At 32.7% G+C, this 19,230-nt stretch overlaps 2 protein-coding genes across 2 annotated transcripts; both read right to left on the bottom strand.

The window, feature by feature from the left end:
• Nucleotides 1-9: 9 nt before the first annotated feature.
• On the bottom strand, nt 10-7,116 carry LOC105838287 (CD63 antigen). Its single transcript, XM_036288389.1, has 5 exons — nt 5,826-7,116; nt 2,156-2,347; nt 1,530-1,697; nt 1,059-1,271; nt 10-454 (listed from the first exon to the last, which is right to left on the bottom strand). The coding sequence occupies exons 1-5, from the start codon at nt 5,883-5,885 to the stop codon at nt 380-382; spliced, it is 708 nt and encodes a 235-aa protein (XP_036144282.1). The 5' UTR covers nt 5,886-7,116; the 3' UTR covers nt 10-379.
• Nucleotides 7,117-11,099: 3,983 nt separating this feature from the next.
• Nucleotides 11,100-19,039, bottom strand: LOC118646188 (CD63 antigen-like). The gene is made up of 5 exons (XM_036288556.1): nt 18,105-19,039; nt 14,453-14,638; nt 13,814-13,987; nt 13,259-13,471; nt 11,100-12,652 (listed from the first exon to the last, which is right to left on the bottom strand). The coding sequence occupies exons 1-5, from the start codon at nt 18,162-18,164 to the stop codon at nt 12,578-12,580; spliced, it is 708 nt and encodes a 235-aa protein (XP_036144449.1). The 5' UTR covers nt 18,165-19,039; the 3' UTR covers nt 11,100-12,577.
• Nucleotides 19,040-19,230: the final 191 nt, after the last annotated feature.

Here is a 19,230-nt window from a genome sequence, read left to right as displayed (position 1 = left end):
TTATTTTTACAGATAAAAAAGAAAGTCTGAGATCCCGTAATAGTTATGGTAATACGCATTACCGGGTCGTACGCCAAATTCTGTATTAAATTCTTGTAATAGAAAAATAACTTTCAACGGAAAAACATTACTTTTATCTTTAATCACGACTAAAAAGAAACTAGAAACACAAAAAACTGGAAAAAAAAACGAAAAAAGAGACTCTGTGTTCTTTTTCTTAAAGAATGAAAAAATTAATTTGTCTTGCTGTAAAGTGCAAGCATTCTATAACATCTTATAGACGAATCAGACGTTGACGATAGTAAGATGACTGTAAGATTATTATTTCATATTGAAAGCCTGCAGCGCAAAGCGGCGTTCTATGCGCAGTTCTCCACTTTTATACGCTATCATTTTTGTGTTCGGGATTTTTTATGAAATTCGCCAACCATGATGCAAAAACGATGCCAATCACCTGAAAAAAATTAAGAAAGAACATATGTAATTACTGCAAGATTTTCACACGGAAATAACAACTCGAGAATCAAACATATCTTTGATATAATATTAGAAACTTGGATATTTAATCTTAAATGCTTTCATTTTTGCTACATTAACATTATTCTAGATAAATATCACAGTATAAGTAGATACAGCAAGTTCACTCTGTGTTGGCACCTTTGATCTGGAATGAAATGACTTATACTGTGATAAATATTCACCAAAATAATTAAGAAATCTTTTTTACTTTTTACGTCTACTTTTATATATTAGATTGTAAAGTATTAAAATAACCAGACTAATACTGTTTTGAAGTTATTTCAAGCTATCAAAAACGTAATAACAGAAAATATATTAACTTTAAATTAGCATTTGAATGAATTTTTTTTACACAGAAATATTATACATGTTTATTTTGCATGAATTATATAATCCATATCAGAATGGGCAATAAAACTTTTTTTAAACTACAATAAATGTTCAATTATTTTATTACTATACAAATGCGACAATTTTACAATTTTATTTAACTTTTTTATTAAGTTTGGAATTTCTCTTTCTCTCTCTCTCTCTCTTACCTCTATAACAACAATACCGATAGTGATGCCACGCTCCTTCGTAAAAAAAATCTGCATGATCTTTTTCAACGCTAATACGCAACCTCTTTCATAAGATTCATCTTTACTGCAAGTAGAATTTTCTTCAGACTCTTTACCGCAGCAACTTCCTGGGATATCAATATCTAGGATGTTTTGGAAATCGTCAGAATAATCAACACCACAGCACTGCAACTGTAAAAGTACATTTCACATTAAAGTATCATCCATTTATAAATATCTACTTATAAATTTATGAATGCTTCTCAAAGATATTTAGATGGTATATTGTGAATTACTTTATATTCTGTCATTTCAGATATAAATCATTCGTAGCATTCCAGAGTCGTGTGACAGTGCAGGTATGTTGCACAAAAAAACATAGTTTCAAAATCTTGTAAAGTAAAATATTATAATATAAATTGTATATTAAATATATTCTAAAAGTCTTACCCCTTTTTGAACGGCATTCACATAAATCCTTTGCTGTTGACTGTCGTTGTAGTGAACAAAGTGTGCTCGGTATTTCGTTTTAACATCGTCAATATATCCCGTTTGAGCAAACACGCAGATCGTGATAAACATGTATAAGATCACGAACGTTGTGAGCAAATCTACAAACTACGCGGAAGAAACAAATCAATTGCCATAACTTTTTAATTCTTTTCAGGCGGACAAAGCTGGCGCGTGTCAAATAATCGTGCCATTTAATCAGTGCAATCGTAATAATCGTATTTAAATGGACCACATGTGCATTATAATTGTCTAGAATATATCCAGGTGGTAGAAAATAACTTGACACTACATTTTTGAAGTAATAAACGCCACAAATTAAACTGAAATTTAAGCTAGAAATAAATATAACAAATTTCAACCTTCACTTTTTAGTTATCCTTGATTTAATAAATGCAACATATTGTAATTTCCAAACGGTATTTCGAACTTATAGTGAACTTGACTTATTTTTAGGATTGTGTTTATGAAACATTAGTTAGAAGACACAAATACAATTCAAGATCGAAAGTCAAACTTTCCGTCGACTTGCATAACGAAGGATGAAATTTTGCTAGAAGGCTTACCGTCATTAGCATACGATAATTCTCGCGATACGCGCCGCAGAATCCCATGCAAGCAATGACGATGATAATGATACCGACGATGATCGTCATAATGGCGTAAATTGGCGAGGACGTACTTTCATCCAGGTTTTCGACATAATCGTCTTCTTTGCTCAACGAAAGGACGGAAAAACAGATGGCCAGACCGTATAGCTGCAACAAGGCATTTTGTATTTGCATCATCATACATATATCTAATATTTTTATTTTATTGTTATAACAATTTTATATAATTTTATTCTTTTCATATGGTTTCCGTCATATGTGAACGTTTCCATACTGAACAAAGCTTATTACATTGCAATTTCTTTGCGTTAAAATAAACATTAAAAATAACGTAAGTCTCTAGCGGATTCTAAGGAGGAAGGGTTTGGGATTAAACCCTCCCCTTTCTAAATTAAAAAACCTAGTCTTACTGAATCGGTTAAAAAATTTAAGTAAAATGTTGCAGGTCGATTAACACGGGCGTTTACATAGATTAAATTCTTATGTATAAGATTCACTATGTTCAAACTGTCCAATGTCCGATGTTCGAAAAATTTTATTAAATCCTCCCCTCCCCTTTCACCCTATTATCAAAATCCACTAGAGACTTAAGTTATTACATATATTACTGTGCACGATATAACAGAAATGTTAAAAAAGATTAATCGCAATTAGTGAAATACCTGGACTGAATAAGAAACCCACTTAATATTTTACTGTTTAAAAACTCTATTTAAAACTTTGTATATAATAGGCTTTATTAAATAGTTAAAAAGAATAGAGATTTTAAATTCTACATAAAATGTATAGATGTAGAATATATAGATTTTACAAACTAAAAAAATTTTTTTAGAGCTTTACAAAAGTGAAATAAATTAACTTAGTCACTCTGGGTATCTTTGCTTCAAAATGTGCAGTGCTAGAATATTTCTGTACATTTGACAAAACAATTTTAGTTCAATCCGATTCTGGCCACATTTAAACAATTGTCCGATTACAAATTGTTACAAATCGCCAAATAATTATATTCAACAATTACTGCTTAATATATTTTGAGGATAAAAATAGATCAAAAATGCGGCATGTGTACAACCACCGGCATATACATATAATGTACGTTGTACGATCCGGTCCCAGACATCTGGAAATTGTCGTTGAAATATAGTGACCGCGCGTTATTTCTACGTAAATTATTGTGGGTGCATTCGGCCAAGAAAATCTGAGGCGTCTGAAGGCTCTACTAACGCATTCTGTCTTTGTTATTTACTAAACAAAGATAGAATGAGGTAAGAGAGCACTTCGCCGTCTCAGTTTTACTTTGCCAAACGCAGTATATGTCGCTACGACACGTGTTACAATCGATTTCTGAGATTGCCGCAACTAGACTAATGCATTTGTACTACGTAAACAAAATGCGTCGTCGAATCGATTTGACCTGCAATAAATAATTTCAATCCTACTTTCAGAACGACTTTGTCGTTAGACATTCTCCTGTGTATCTTGTGAATAGCGAGCGATAGAGCAGAGGAATAAAAAAGCAGCAAAAAGAAAAATATTTTAATAAAAAGAATCTTAACAAAAACTAAGCGAATGATTAAATAAAACAACAATGATAATCACCTGATGATCGATTGTCAATTGTTTGCATATTGTTGTTCGCTTTCGGGCTCCCTTTGGGTTTTATATTCGATCCTCGCTGTTTCCAGTTCTTCGCTGATCGTGTTCTAGTTAAGAGCCCGAGTTTTTCTTTCATCCACGAGATAGTATCGAATTATGTTATGCCAGGATGAATGATCCTAGTGCACGTGTCACCGAGATGACATCATAGCATCCATAGCAACGTCCTTGAAACTTCGACTTTCTTCTCGAAATTACGACTGATCGATGGCGACGCGCGACGCTTCGCCGGCACAAACATCTTCCGCAGAAGCAAGTAATGATTAGCAAAAAATCTCAAGAAAAACTGAGTTCCACGTAAAATTTTTTGACCACACAATTTTTGCTAAAGTGTTTGAAAAGGTAGCAAAATATAGATTTAAATATACGAATGTGTACGGATATTCTTGAAAAAAATAATTAAATTTAAATGCCAGTTTTTTTAGAGAAACTAAAAAATATGACGGCATTAGCGATCCTGAGTACAACGCGACTCGGGATATTTTCCTCGACGGAGAATTAAACCGTGGCAAACGAACGGGTAAGAATCGCGATCAACGCGTCACGGTCGTGAGAGGGAGAACGCCCATCCTAACAACCATCCCCGTCCATACAAGCAGATCTGAATAAGGGTATACCGGATGGAGACGAGGTATGCCCCTCGATGGCCGAAGCCTTCATCGAGAACACCCGACGATACCCCCTTGGCGTAAGAATGTCGAGCACGCTAGACGGAGGGAGAATACACCCTTTCCTTCAAGAGGACAAGAAGCCGAGGATGCTCGACGGAGAGAGAAACACTCTTGTCTCCAGAAGAAAAGGATGCCGAGAATTTCCGGCGAAACGAAAGGATGCCTTCGATTCCATAAGGAAGACGCCGAATACGTCAGCGGGGGAAGAGGACTCTAAATCTTCCTCGTCAGCAGGAGAGAACAGGAGCCGGAGTGTCTAAACGTCTAGACCAAAGTCTGGACATGGACTGGTTACTTGTCAACAGCCGGCTTACATACCCGGTGTGGAAATCCCCACCAGATGCACCTGAGAAGATGTCGGTGGTGGTGATGGTGATGGACATGGCTGCTGGGCTGCCGCGTTGAAATAGAGGTTGTGTGGGTGGCGGTGGCGACGCAATGGCGGTGACGCGAACCGAATCGTGACCTTGACACTGCTATTGCTGTGAGGACATCCTATCGTCCTCTCTTATATTTAGCGCGAATTTTTCATAAAAATTAAAATAATGTATTACGTATACATTTTTCCTCATTTTTAACATTAAGAAAAGCAAAGAGTTATCACTTTTGCAGGATGTGAAAGATTTGTTGTATATTTCTGATGTCGAAGCAACACAGCAATAATAATAAAAATTATAACATAAATTTGCCAGGTCTTTCTGAAACGTTTGAATTTTTAAATGATGCATGTGGTATTACCAAATAGCGACGAGAAAACACAATTTTTAGGGGAACATGAAATATCTAATGCGAAAAAAGACTCTCTTTAAAAGATATTAAATAATTACGTTTCCTTATTTTATGGACTTAAATATTCGTGAGAGATGGCGAGTCACAGTAAAAAAGCACCCCCGTAAGAAGCGAGGAGACTCATTTTAATCAAACATCCTGAATAATAAATGGCGAGAACTTTTATGTTAAAAAAGAAAATACAAGAAGCCAAATTGCATTGCAATATCCACGAAATATATTTTAAAAATTACAATTTTTATGGATTGTTGCAATTGCAGTTGTTATATTCTAAAAATTTAGACATTTTTTTGTTTGCATTTTGCATATCACAATCCGAGCATTTTTAACAATTTTTCCACCATTTTAAATCTATTGTTTTTAATTTTTTTATTCTGAATTTGAACTCAAATTCAGCGACCTTAAAAACCTAAAGTACAAAGTTTTATCGTAATTAGAGTATTTTTTTTTAATTTTGGCCACTTTCGTAGGTTTTCTGGCTCACCGGTGCCAGTGGCACATATACTTACCACGAAAATGACAATAAATGTGTAGTGCAGGAACTTGATGATCCTGATCTGACACGCCATTTTGATCAATCGGTTGTCTTATTATTATACTTAACGTAGCGGAAGAAACTTGCGGTGGAAGCAATGACGAGCACTCAGGAACGGGACAAACACGATGTACACGTGAAAACGAACGACAACGAAACTGTAGGTCCAAATGTCCAATTCTAACTGATTTTAACTGAAGTTCTATTTAAGCGACGCTTCGCGCGACGCCAGACTATGCCGGACCGGCGGGCGGCCAAACGACGTAGCGCGAAATCACCCGAAGTTGGCCGAGGAATGAGGTAGAGCGCAACGTTTCAAATCGCGTCCTGGACCGCTCGCGCATATTTTTTCATATATCAAAATACGTGCGCAAAGACACTCAACGACATCGATAGTTGCCGGTAGGTTATAGAATTGAGCCCCAGATATAAAGATGGAGAAGCGAGCGATTAGCGAACGCACGCGGAATAACGAAGAGACTTTTATATATCAAGAGACACGGTAGTGTCTCGCGCCAAGTGAACGCGTAGCGCGAGACCGCCCCGTGTATTATACGCGAGTACGCGACTTGCGAGCACCTGAGATTACCAGATCTCAATAACGACTAAATCGATCGAGTTCTAACTAAGCTCAATCGAAAGTTTGGGTTTGATTTCTATAAGAAAACTTTTTATTTTTACTCTACGTGCCCTACGAGTGGAGATATTTTGACGCAAATACCGAATTTTAAATTTTTCATTTAAGACACGTCATCGTCGTTGATGTCCTGTACATGAATTTAACACTAGAGGGCATTAAGATTTACCTGTGACAGGTCTCTTATAAAGTGTTGATGTATACTATAAGTATATTGATATGATGATAAATCGCTGTTATTCGCTTTGCGAGAGTAAAAAATAAATAAATATTAAGTAAAATGTCTATAAATCGTACGATTAATAATAATAATCTCTTATAAGAAAAGTCGTGTAGATCCGAGAAGTGCACGTTTTGTCATCGCTTTTCCACGTAAATGATTGACGGTCGAATCCGCTACGAGTTTCACGGCGATGATATGACAGTTCGTAGTTAATGACGTGCGCGAGGTTAATAGCGAATTATTTGTGTTTCTGTACGTGTATTATATTGCAAAGGAAAATACGGCTGTGCCGAATTTGGAAATTGGTTAACGTACCGTGTGTTATAGCATCAGATAAGTATATTACATAAAATTTTATTTTTTAAAGAAAATAAGTTTTTTGAGATAAGTCAGTACTTTGTGTCATGTTTTATTTTTGTCATATATATGTATGTGTGTATGTTATACCTCTTTCTTTTTCTTTGTGTAAGTAATGTTTTCTTCTGAATATTATATAATATAATTTTTGTATTCTGAACACTCTGTGTATTGTAAAAATTCGATATTTTCTGCAACACTCTGTGTATTGTAAAAATTCGATATTTTCTGCAATTGTCAGCCTATTGCAGAAATTAATTTTTACAACACTCTGTGTATTGTAAAAATTCGATATTTTCTGCAACACTCTATGTATTGTAAAAATTCGATATTTTCTGCAATTGTCAGCCTAATGCAGAAATTATTTTTTACAATTCTCTGTGTATTGTAAAAATTTGATATTTTCTGCAACACTCTGTGTATTGTAAAAATTCGATATTTTCTGCAATTGTCAGCCTATTGCAGAAATTAATTTTTACAACACTCTGTGTATTGTAAAAATTCGATATTTTCTGCAACACTCTATGTATTGTAAAAATTCGATATTTTCTGCAATTGTCAGCCTAATGCAGAAATTATTTTTTACAATTCTCTGTGTATTGTAAAAATTTGATATTTTCTGCAACACTCTGTGTATTGTAAAAATTCGATATTTTCTGCAATTGTCAGCCTATTGCAGAAATTAATTTTTACAACACTCTGTGTATTGTAAAAATTCGATATTTTCTGCAACACTCTATGTATTGTAAAAATTCGATATTTTCTGCAATTGTCAGCCTAATGCAGAAATTATTTTTTACAATTCTCTGTGTATTGTAAAAATTTGATATTTTCTGCAACACTCTGTGTATTGTAAAAATTCGATATTTTCTGCAATTGTCAGCCTATTGCAGAAATTAATTTTTACAACACTCTGTGTATTGTAAAAATTCGATATTTTCTGCAATTGTCAGCCTATTGCAGAAATTAATTTTTACAACACTCTGTGTATTGTAAAAATTCGATATTTTCTGCAACACTCTATGTATTGTGAAAATTCGATATTTTCTGCAATTGTCAGCCTAATGCAGAAATTATTTTTTACAATTCTCTGTGTATTGTAAAAATTTGATATTTTCTGCAACACTCTGTGTATTGTAAAAATTCGATATTTTCTGCAATTGTCAGCCTATTGCAGAAATTAATTTTTACAACACTCTGTGTATTGTAAAAATTCGATATTTTCTGCAATTGTCAGCCTATTGCAGAAATTAATTTTTACAACGCTCTGTGTATTGTAAAAATTCAATATTTTCTGCAATTGTCAGCCTATTGCAGAAATTAATTTTTACAACGCTCTGTGTATTGTAAAAATTCGATATTTTCTGCAATTGTCAGCCTAATGCAGAAATTATTTTTTATAATCCTCTGTGTATTGTAAAAATTTGATATTTTCTGCAACACTCTGTGTATTGTAAAAATTCGATATTTTCTGCAATTGTCAGCCTATTGCAGAAATTAATTTTTACAACACTCTGTGTATTGTAAAAATTCGATATTTTCTGCAACACTCTGTGTATTGTAAAAATTCGATATTTTCTGCAACACTCTGTGTATTGTAAAAATTCGATATTTTCTGCAATTGTCAGCCTATTGCAGAAATTAATTTTTACAACGCTCTGTGTATTGTAAAAATTCAATATTTTCTGCAATTGTCAGCCTATTGCAGAAATTAATTTTTACAACGCTCTGTGTATTGTAAAAATTTGATATTTTCTGCAATTGTCAGCCTAATGCAAAAATTATTTTTTATAATCCTCTGTGTATTGTAAAAATTTGATATTTTCTGCAACACTCTGTGTATTGTAAAAATTCGATATTTTATGCAATTGTCAGCCTATTGCAGAAATTAATTTTTACAACACTCTGTGTATTGTAAAAATTCGATATTTTCTGCAACACTCTGTGTATTGTAAAAATTCGATATTTTCTGCAACACTCTGTGTATTGTAAAAATTCGATATTTTCTGCAATTGTCAGCCTATTGCAGAAATTAATTTTTACAACGCTCTGTGTATTGTAAAAATTCAATATTTTCTGCAATTGTCAGCCTATTGCAGAAATTAATTTTTACAACGCTCTGTGTATTGTAAAAATTCGATATTTTCTGCAATTGTCAGCCTATTGCAGAAATTATTTTTTACAATCCTCTGTGTATTGTAAAAATTCGATATTTTCTGCAACACTCTGTGTATTGTAAAAATTCGATATTTTCTGCAATTGTCAGCCTATTGTAGAAATTATTTTTTACAACACTCTGTGTATTGTAAAAATTCGATATTTTCTGCAACACTCTGTGTATTGTAAAAATTCGATATTTTCTGCAATTGTCAGCCTATTGCAGAAATTATTTTTTACAACACTTTGTGGATTGTAAAAATTCGATACTTTCTGCAATTGTCAGCCTATTGCAGAAATCAAGAGACACGGTAGTATAATCTAATATAAAATAAAATAATATAAAAAATAATATAATATAAAGAATTGTGTAATGTAAATCAATTTAAGTCATATATAATAATTTTTTATTGCAAAAATATATATACTTTAAATAAAATGCTTAATACTACAAAATGCGTGATATCCCAACAAAATTACTTTTTTTAAAAAAAGGTAAAAAGAAGGCGCCAAGTGTGTGTATGTGCGCCCCTAAGAAAAAAACTATTATATTAGGTAAATTGTCTTATTGTCTTCTCTACGCAAATAATGATATAAAATAAATGCGCTAATTATAATAATATTTATACAAAATTTATTTATTATAATTTTTTATTAAAATATTTAATAATAAACGGGTTTGACATTCAAATAATTGAATGATTAAAATCAACTAACGGGATTATAGTGAAGCAAAAACTTGGCGTGCCCGGATCGTTAAATCGCAATAAACCATTAATGGTACAATAAAAATATAGAAATTATTTGTACAAATAAAATAATGAAAAAATGATAACCCATCAATAATTTTACAAAGAAAATATGTCAAGTACATAAACGCATTCGAAAATGGGACAAGATCAATACAATTAGACAAGTATAATATATTTGAAAAAAGACTTAGAAAAATCTTATACAATCTATTAAAAAATGTTTGAAATTATTTGTACAAATAAAATAATAAAAATGATAACCCATCAAAACCATAAACACATTTAAAAATCCAATGAGATTAATTAGCCAAATATATTTGGTAAAAAGACTTAAAAAAATCTTATAAAGTCTATCTAAAAGTTATTTAACAAATGGAAATGTTATCAATAATAACTGATAATCAAGCAAAAACTGATAGATAATAAAACAAAACCCAAGCCACATTAATCGCTTTCTTGTGAATATATTTATTAATATCAATAATATAAAGTCTTGAAAATATAGAAAAAATGCAAGCCGGGCACGCCAAGTTTTTGCTTTTCTATAATCCTATTGGTTGATTATAATCATTTAATTATTTAATGGCTTTTTTTAAATATAATTAGCTAATTGTATTGATCTTAAATTTATTTTTGAAAGCACGCGTTTATGTACTTGGTCTATCTTTTTTCCGTTTCAATGTTGACGCATAGTTGGCGCATTTACTTCATATCATTCTTTTTTGTAGAAAAAACAATAAGACGAACAATAGAATAATAAGATAATTTCTCTAATATAATTATTTAATATAATAGTTTTTTTCTTAGAGGCGCACACAGATACTTGGCGCCTTTTTTTACCTTTTTTTTAAAAGATAATTTTGCTTGAATATCACGCATTTTGTAGTATTAAGCATCTTATTTAGATAGTACATATATTTTTGCAATAAAAAATTATTATGAGAGAGAGAGAGAGAGAGCGAGAGAGAGAAAGAGACGAAATAAGGAAGAATAAAACAACAAAATAGAGAATAACATTGCTAATAATGTGTTCATATGTATGAATTTCTTTTTATATGTACATACGTACGTATGCAGATAAACAAAGGTATGAACAAAGATTCATGTTAAATAATATTCTCGTTTGTTTCTATCTCTTTTATTTTATGAATACAATACAATTTTATTTCATAAATACTGGACATATATAATTTTGTCTCGCAGTAACAACAGCAGCGATAGCAGCAGCAACAGCAACAATAATGGTAATATCGTACATTATAGAAAAAATAACCCAGATAGCAAATCGTGGAGAAACGGCAATTCCACGTTCACTCCATGACGTAGAGAACAACATAATTCATCAATTTTTAATTAAATAAACCTTAAGAAAAGTAAAACGCCATACTAATTCTTAGTTATTGATCAATAAATGGAACTTAAAATCTGAATTATCAATGAATAATTATTGACTCTATAAGCGGACATATCTCGAACAATTATTGATCTAATAATAATAATTGATCTAAAATTTCTTTATTTTGCGGATATACTTATAATAATTTACCAATATTCTCAATAGCGTTTATCAATTCTGCAGAAATTTTGGAGACATTTTGCTATCTGGGTAAAATTGCATTTTTTTATTTTTATCGTTTATGAATTCTCATGAACCGTGCTTAGCCTTTCTGCACGCTTTATCGTATTCAAAGCAGAAATATTTCATAAACGCACATCAATTCGCTCGCGAACAGAGCGGAATTTTTTAGATAAACTATTTTACAAGATAAAATATTATATGTATAGATATTTTGTAAACAATTTCTATACTGTACTCTACAAAGTAAATTTTTATGTAAAGACACATACAAGATTCCATGTTTTATAACAGCAGCAATGTCTCCGCAGGTACAATTGTGTAAACAATTCATCATATAAAAAAATGTTTTTAAAATATAATATTAACTTTGTAAAATACTATTACTCATTTGCTTTTCACCCTCCATTTTACATCTCCATCCTCGCAAAGGTACTTTAATTTGTGATGTATGTTTGTTCATGGACTAACTATCATATGAAACAATTCTATATATGCGTATTAAACAATTGTCGAAGACTTTTTATTTTTGAACTATTATCTAGAACAAGTACAAACATGAATTAAAGCGGCATTAAAAAAGAAATATATATGTATATATATATATATATATATATATATATGTATTTATATAATCATATAAAAACATTATCACAGATGAAAAAGAAAGTCTGAGACCCGGCAATAGTTATGATAACACGCATTACCGAGTCGTACACCAAACTCTGTATTAAATTCTTGTAATAGAAAAATAACTTTTAACGGAAATACATTACTTTTACCTTTAATCACGACTGAAAAAAAACTAGTAACACAAAAAAACTGAAAAAGAAAATGAAAAAAGAGACTGTGTCTTTTTTTCCTTAAAAATTGAAAAAATTAATTTATCTTGCTGTAAAATGCAAGCGTTCTATCACATCTTATAGGCGAATTAGACGTTGACTATAGTAAGATGACTGTAAGATTGTTATTGCATATAAAAGCCTGCCTCGCGAAGCGGCGTTCTATGCGCAGTTCTCCACTTTTATACGCTATCATTTGTGTGTTCGGAATTTTTTATAGAAATCGCCAACCATAATGCAAAGGCGACGCCAATCATCTGAAAAAATAAAAAAGAAAAAAGAACACATGTAATTACTACAAGATTTTAACACGGAAATAACAATTCGAGAATCAAACATATCTTTGATATAATATTTAGAAACTTAAATATTTAATCTTAAAATGCTTTCATATTTTTGCTACATTAACATTATTCTAGATAAATATCACAGTATAAGTAGATACAGTAAGTTTACTCTGTGTCGGCACCTTTAAAGTGAAACGACTTATACTGTGATAAAAATTCATCAACATAATTAAAAAACTTTTTTTACTTTTTTACGTCTTCTTTTATATATTAGATTGCAAAGTAATAAAATAACCAGACTAATCCTGTTTTAAAGTTATTTTAAGCTATCAAAAATGTAATTAAAAAAATTAGGTTAACTTTAAATTAGCATTTGAATGAAATTTTTTCACACAGAAATATTCCACATGTTTTTTTGTATGAATTATAATCCATATCAGAATTGAGAATAAAACTTTTTTTGAGCTGGAATAAATGTTCAATTATTTTATTGCTATACAGATGCGAAAATTTCACAATTTTATTTAACTTTTTTATTAAGTTTGTAGTTTCTCTCTCTCTCTCTTTCTCTCTTACCTCTATAACAACAATACCGATAGCAATGCCACCCATTGTCGTAAAAACAGTCTGTATGATCTTTTTCAGCGCTAATACGCAACCTCTTTCATAAGATTCGTCTTTACTGCAAGTAAACTTTGTCGCAAACCCTTTACCGCAACAACTTCCTGGGATATCAATACCTAGGATCTTTTGGAAATCGTCGGAATTATCAACACCACAGCACTGCAACTGTAAGAGCACATTTCACATTAAAGTATCCCCCCCCCCCCAAACATTTATAAATATTTACTTATAAATTTTTGAATGCCTCTCAAAGATATTTTGATGGTATATTGTGAATTACTTTACATTCAGTCATTTCGGATATAAATCATTTGTAGCATTCCAGAGTCGTGTAACAGTGCAGGTATTTTGCACATAAAAACATAGTTTCTAAATCTTGTAGAGTAAAATATTATAATATATTATTTTAAAAGAGCGAAAATTGCAATAAACTGAATGATTTGCCAATGCCTTTGTTTCACTATACAAGATTCAAATTGTATATTAAATATATTCTAAATGTCTTACCCCTTTTTGAATAACATTCACATAATTTCTTTGCTGTTGACTGTCGTTGTAGTGAATAAAGTGTGCTCGGTACTTCGTTTTAAAATCGACATCGTCAATGTATCCCGATGCAACAAACACGCAGATCGTGATGAACATGTGTAAGATCACGAGCGCTATGAGCAAACCTACAAACTACGCGGAAAAAACGAATCAATTGCCATGACTTTTAACCCTTTTCAGGCGGACAAAGCTGCCGCGTGTCAAATAATCGTGCCATTTAATCAGTGCAATCGTAAAAATCGTATTTAACTGGATCACATGTGCATTATAATTGTCTAGAAAATATCCAGGTAGTAGAAAATAACCTGACCCGACATTTTTGAAGCAATAAACAAATAAACGCCACAAATAAAACTGGAATTTAAGCTAGATATAAATATAACAAATTCCAACCCTCACTTTTTAATTATTCTTTACTTAATAAATGCAACATATTGTAATTTCCAAACGGTATTTCGAACTTATAATAAACTTGACTTATTATTAGGTATTTATTTATGAAACATTAGTTAAAAGACGCGAATAAAATTCAAGATTGAAAGTCAAACTTTCCTTCGACTTGCATAACGAAAGATAAAATTTTACTATAGGGCTTACCGTCATTAGGATATTATAATTCTCGCGATACGCGCCGTAGAATCCTAGGCAAGCAACGACGATGATAACGATACTGACGATGACCGTCATAGTTGACGAGGATGACGTACTTCCACCCAGGTTTTCGACATAATTGGTATTTGTATCCGACGAAACGGCAGAAAAAAAGATGGCCAGACCGTATAGCTGCAACAAGGCATTTTGTATTTGCATCATCATACATATATCTAATATTGTTATTTTATCCTTATAATAATTTTATATAATTTTATTCCCTTCATATTGTTCCCGTCATGTGTGAACGTTTCTATACTGAACAAAGCTTATTACATTGCAATTTCTTTACGTTAAAATAAACATTAAAAATAACGTAAGTCACTGGCGGATTGTAGAGGGGAAGGGTTTGGGATTAAACCCTCCCCTTTCTAAATTAAAAAACCTAGTCTTACTGGATCCGTTAAAAAATTTAAGTAAAATGATGCAGGTTGATTAACGCGGGCGCTTGCATAAATCAAATTCTTATCAATAAGATTTACTGTAATCAAACTGTCTGATGTCCAATGTCCGAAAAATTTTATTAAACCGTCTCCTCCCCCTTCACCTTATTATCAACGTCAGAATCCACTAGTGACTTAAGTTATTACATATGTTATTGTGCGCGATATAATAGAAAGTTAAAAAAGATTAATTGTAATTAGAAATACCTGGACTGAATAAGAAACCCTTAATTATAAACCCTTAACTTAATATATTTTATTGCTTAAAAACTCTATTTAAAACTTTGTATATAACAGGCTTTATTGAACAGTTAAAAAAAAATAGAGATTTTAAATTCTACATAAAATGTAAATGTAGAATATATAGATTTTACAAAATTAAAAAAATTTTTTTGAGCTTTACAAAAGTGAAATAAATTAACTCAACCTTAGTCACTCTGGGTATCTTTGCTTCAAAATATGCAGTGCTAGAATATTTCTGTACATTTGACGAAACAATTTTCAATTTAGTTCAATCCGATTCTGGCCATATTTAAACAATTGTCCGATTACAAATTGTTACAAACCGCCAAATAATTATATTCAACAATTATTGCTTAATATATTTTGAGAATAAAAATAGATCAGAAATGCGGCATGTGTACAACCACAGGCATATATAATGTACGTCGTAAGATCCGGTCGCAGACATTTGGAAATAATCGTTAAAATATAGCGGACGCGCATTATTCCTATGTATATGATATAGGTGCGCAAGCCAAATCTGAGACATCTAAAGGCTCTGCTGACACATTCTGTCTTTGTTATTTACTAAAATTAAACAAAGATAGAATGAGGTAAGAGAGCACTCCGACGTCTCAGTTTTACTTTGCCGAACGCAGTATATGTCGCTACGACACGTGTTACAATCGATTTTTGAGATTGCCGCATCTGGACTAATGCATTTGTACTACGTAAACAAATTGCGGAAACCAGACAGTCCGAATGCGTTCGTCGAATCGATTTGTACTTAATGAATAATTTCAACCCTAGTTTCAGAACGACTGTCGTAAGACGTTCTTCTGTGTATTGTGTGATTAGTGAGCGATAAAGCAGAGAAATGAAAAAGAAGCAAAAGGAAAACTGTTTTAATAAAAAGAATCTTAACAAAAAATAAACAAATAATTAAATAAAACAACAATGATAATCACCTGATGATCAATTGACAATTGTTTGCATATTGTTGTTCGCTTTCGGACTCTCTCTGAGTTTTATATTCGAGCCTCGCTGTTTCCAGTTCCTCGCTGATCGCGTTCTATAGTAGTTAAGAGCTCTAGTTTTTCTTTCATTCACGAGATAGTATCAAATTATGTTATGCCAGTATGAATGACAATCTTAGTGCGCACGTGTGTTTACCGAGATGACATCATAGCATCCATAATAACATCCTTGAAACTTCGACTTTCTTCTCGAAATTACGACCGTTCGATGGCGACGCGCGACGCTTCGCCGGCACAAACATCTTTCGCAGAAGCAAGTAATGATTAGCAAAAATCTCAAGAAAAACGGAGTTTCACATGAAATTTTTTGATCACGCAATTTTTGCTAAAGTGTTTGAAAATGTAGCGAAATATAGATTTAAATATACAAATGTGTACGGATATTCTTGAAAAAAATAATTGAATTTAAATGCTAATTTTTAAAAAAACTAAAAAAAATAACGACATAAGCGATCCTGAGTGCAACGCGACTCAGGATATTTTCCTCGACGGAGAATTAAACCGTGGCAAACGAACGGGTAAGAATCGCGATTGACGCTTCACGGTCGTAAAAGGGAGAACGCCCATCCTAACAACCATCCCAGTCCGTACAAGCAGGATCTGAATCGAGTATACCCGATGGAGACGAAATATGCCCCGTTCCCCGGTGGCCGAAGTCTTCATCGAAAACACTCTCTCGGCGTAAGAATGTCGAGCACGCGAGATGGAGGAAGGGTACACTCCCCTCTCCTCCAAGAGAACAAGAAGCCGAGGGCGCTCGACGGAGAGAGAAACACTTTTGCCTCTAGAAGAAAAGGATGCCGAGAATTACCGGCGAAACGCCTTTGATTCCGTGAAAAAGACGCCGAATACGTCAGCGGAAGAAGAGGATGCTAACTCTTCCTCGTCAACAGGAGCCGAAGTGTCTGGACGTCTAGACCGGAGCTGGACATGGACTGGTTACCTGTTCCGGTCAACAGCCGGCTTACATATCCCGTGTGGAGATCCCCATCTGACGCACCTGAGGATGTCGGTGGTGGTGGTGGTGGTGAAAACGGCTGCTGGGCTGCCGCGCTGAAATAGGGGTTGTGTGGGTGGCGGTGGCGACGCAATGGCGGTGACGCGAACCGAGTCGTGACCTTGACACTGCTATTGCTGTGAGGACATCCTATCGTCCTCTCTTATATTTAGCGCGAATTTTTCGTAAAAATTAAGGTAATGTATTACGTATATACATTTTTCCTTATTTTTAACATTAAGAAAAGCAAAGAGTTATCACTTTTTCAGGATGTGAGAGATTTGTTGTATATTTCTGATGTCGAAGTAACACAGCAATAATAGAAAAATTAATAACATAAATTTGCCAGTTCTTTCTGAAACGTTTGAATTTTTTAATGATGAACGTGGTATTACCGGATGGCGAGGAAAAAAACACAATTTTTAGGAGAACATAAAAAATCTAATGCGAAAGAAAAACTCTCTTTAAACATATTAAATGATTACGTCTCATTATTTTATGAACTTAAAAATTTGTGAGAGATGGCGAGGAGACTCACTTTAATCAAACATCCCGAATAATAAATGGCGAAAACTTTCATGTTAAAAAAGTCAAATTGCATTGCAACATCCATAAAATATATTTTAAAAACAATTTTTATAGATTGTTGTAATTGCAGTTGTTATATTTAAAAAATTCATACTTTTTTTGTTTGCATTTTGTTTACAATCTGAGCATTTTTAACAATTTTTTCTCCATTTTAAATCTGTTTTTAATTTTTTAATTCTGAATTCGAATTCGAATCAGCGACTTCAAAAACCTCTAAGTACCAAGTTTTAAGTAATTGGAGTATTTTTCTTTAATTTTAGCCACTTTCGTAGGTTTTCTAGCCCACCGGTGCCGGTGGCACATGCACTTACCACGAAAATGACAATAAATGTGTAGTGCAGGATCTTGATGACCCTGATTTGGCACGCCATTTTAATCAATCAATTGTCTTATTACTTGACGTAGCGGAAGAAACTTGCGCTGGAAGCAATGACGAGCACTCAGGAACGGGACGAACACGACGTACACGTGAAAACGGACGACCGCGAAACTATAAGTCCGAATGTCCAATTCTAACTGATTTTAACTAAAATTCCATTTAAGCGACGCTCCGCGCGACGTCAGACTACGCCAGAACGGCGGGCGGCCAAACGACGTAGCGCGAAATCGCCCGAAGTTGACCGAGGAGTGAGGTAGAGCGCCACGTTTCAAATCGCGCCCTGGACCGCTTGCGCATATTTTTTCATATATTAAAATACGTGCGCAAAGACACTCAACGACATCGATAGTTATCGGTAGGCAGTACAGAATTGAGTCCCAGATATAAAGATGGAGAAGCGAGCGATTAGGGAACGCACGCGGAATAACAAAGAGACTTTTATATATTGCAAAATACATCGCAGCAACATCATTTTTCAGTTTGAAAAATACGCGTTCTTCAAAATAACGACATTAACATTTTTGCTCTTACGTTTTGTTCAGTTGAAGATTACTGGTTCAACATTGATGATTAACTGGTTCAACATTGAGAAATAACTGATGCCTATTTCTATCAACGTTAATTGACTTTAATTTATAGCTTTTACTTACTCTTATCGTTTTTTAATTCTTATAACTATAAGAAATAAAAAGCAAATTAGATGTAGACTAAAGTTAATTTGACAAAATTATTTTTTTTAAAAAAGGTAAAAAAAGGCGTTAAATGTGTCTGTCTGTGTGTGCGCCTCTAAAAAAAAAACTATTATACCGGGTATTGTCTTATTATTCTATTGTTCGTCTTATTGTTTTTTCTACAAAAAGAATGATATGAAATAAATGCGCCAACTATGCGTCAACCTTGAAACGGAAAAAAGATAGACCAAGTACATAAACGCGTGCTTTCAAAAATAAATTCTTATGGATTTTGCTGTATAAGCAAAGGTATAAATAAAAATTCATGTTAAATAATATTCTCGTTTGTTTCTATCTTTTTATTTTATGAATACAATACAATTTTAT

Source organism: Monomorium pharaonis, chromosome 6 (genome assembly GCF_013373865.1).
Source record: "Monomorium pharaonis isolate MP-MQ-018 chromosome 6, ASM1337386v2, whole genome shotgun sequence".
Taxonomy (NCBI): domain Eukaryota; kingdom Metazoa; phylum Arthropoda; class Insecta; order Hymenoptera; family Formicidae; genus Monomorium; species Monomorium pharaonis.
Note: the sequence above shows the minus strand (reverse complement) of the source record. Positions and strands in the feature narration are given on the sequence as shown.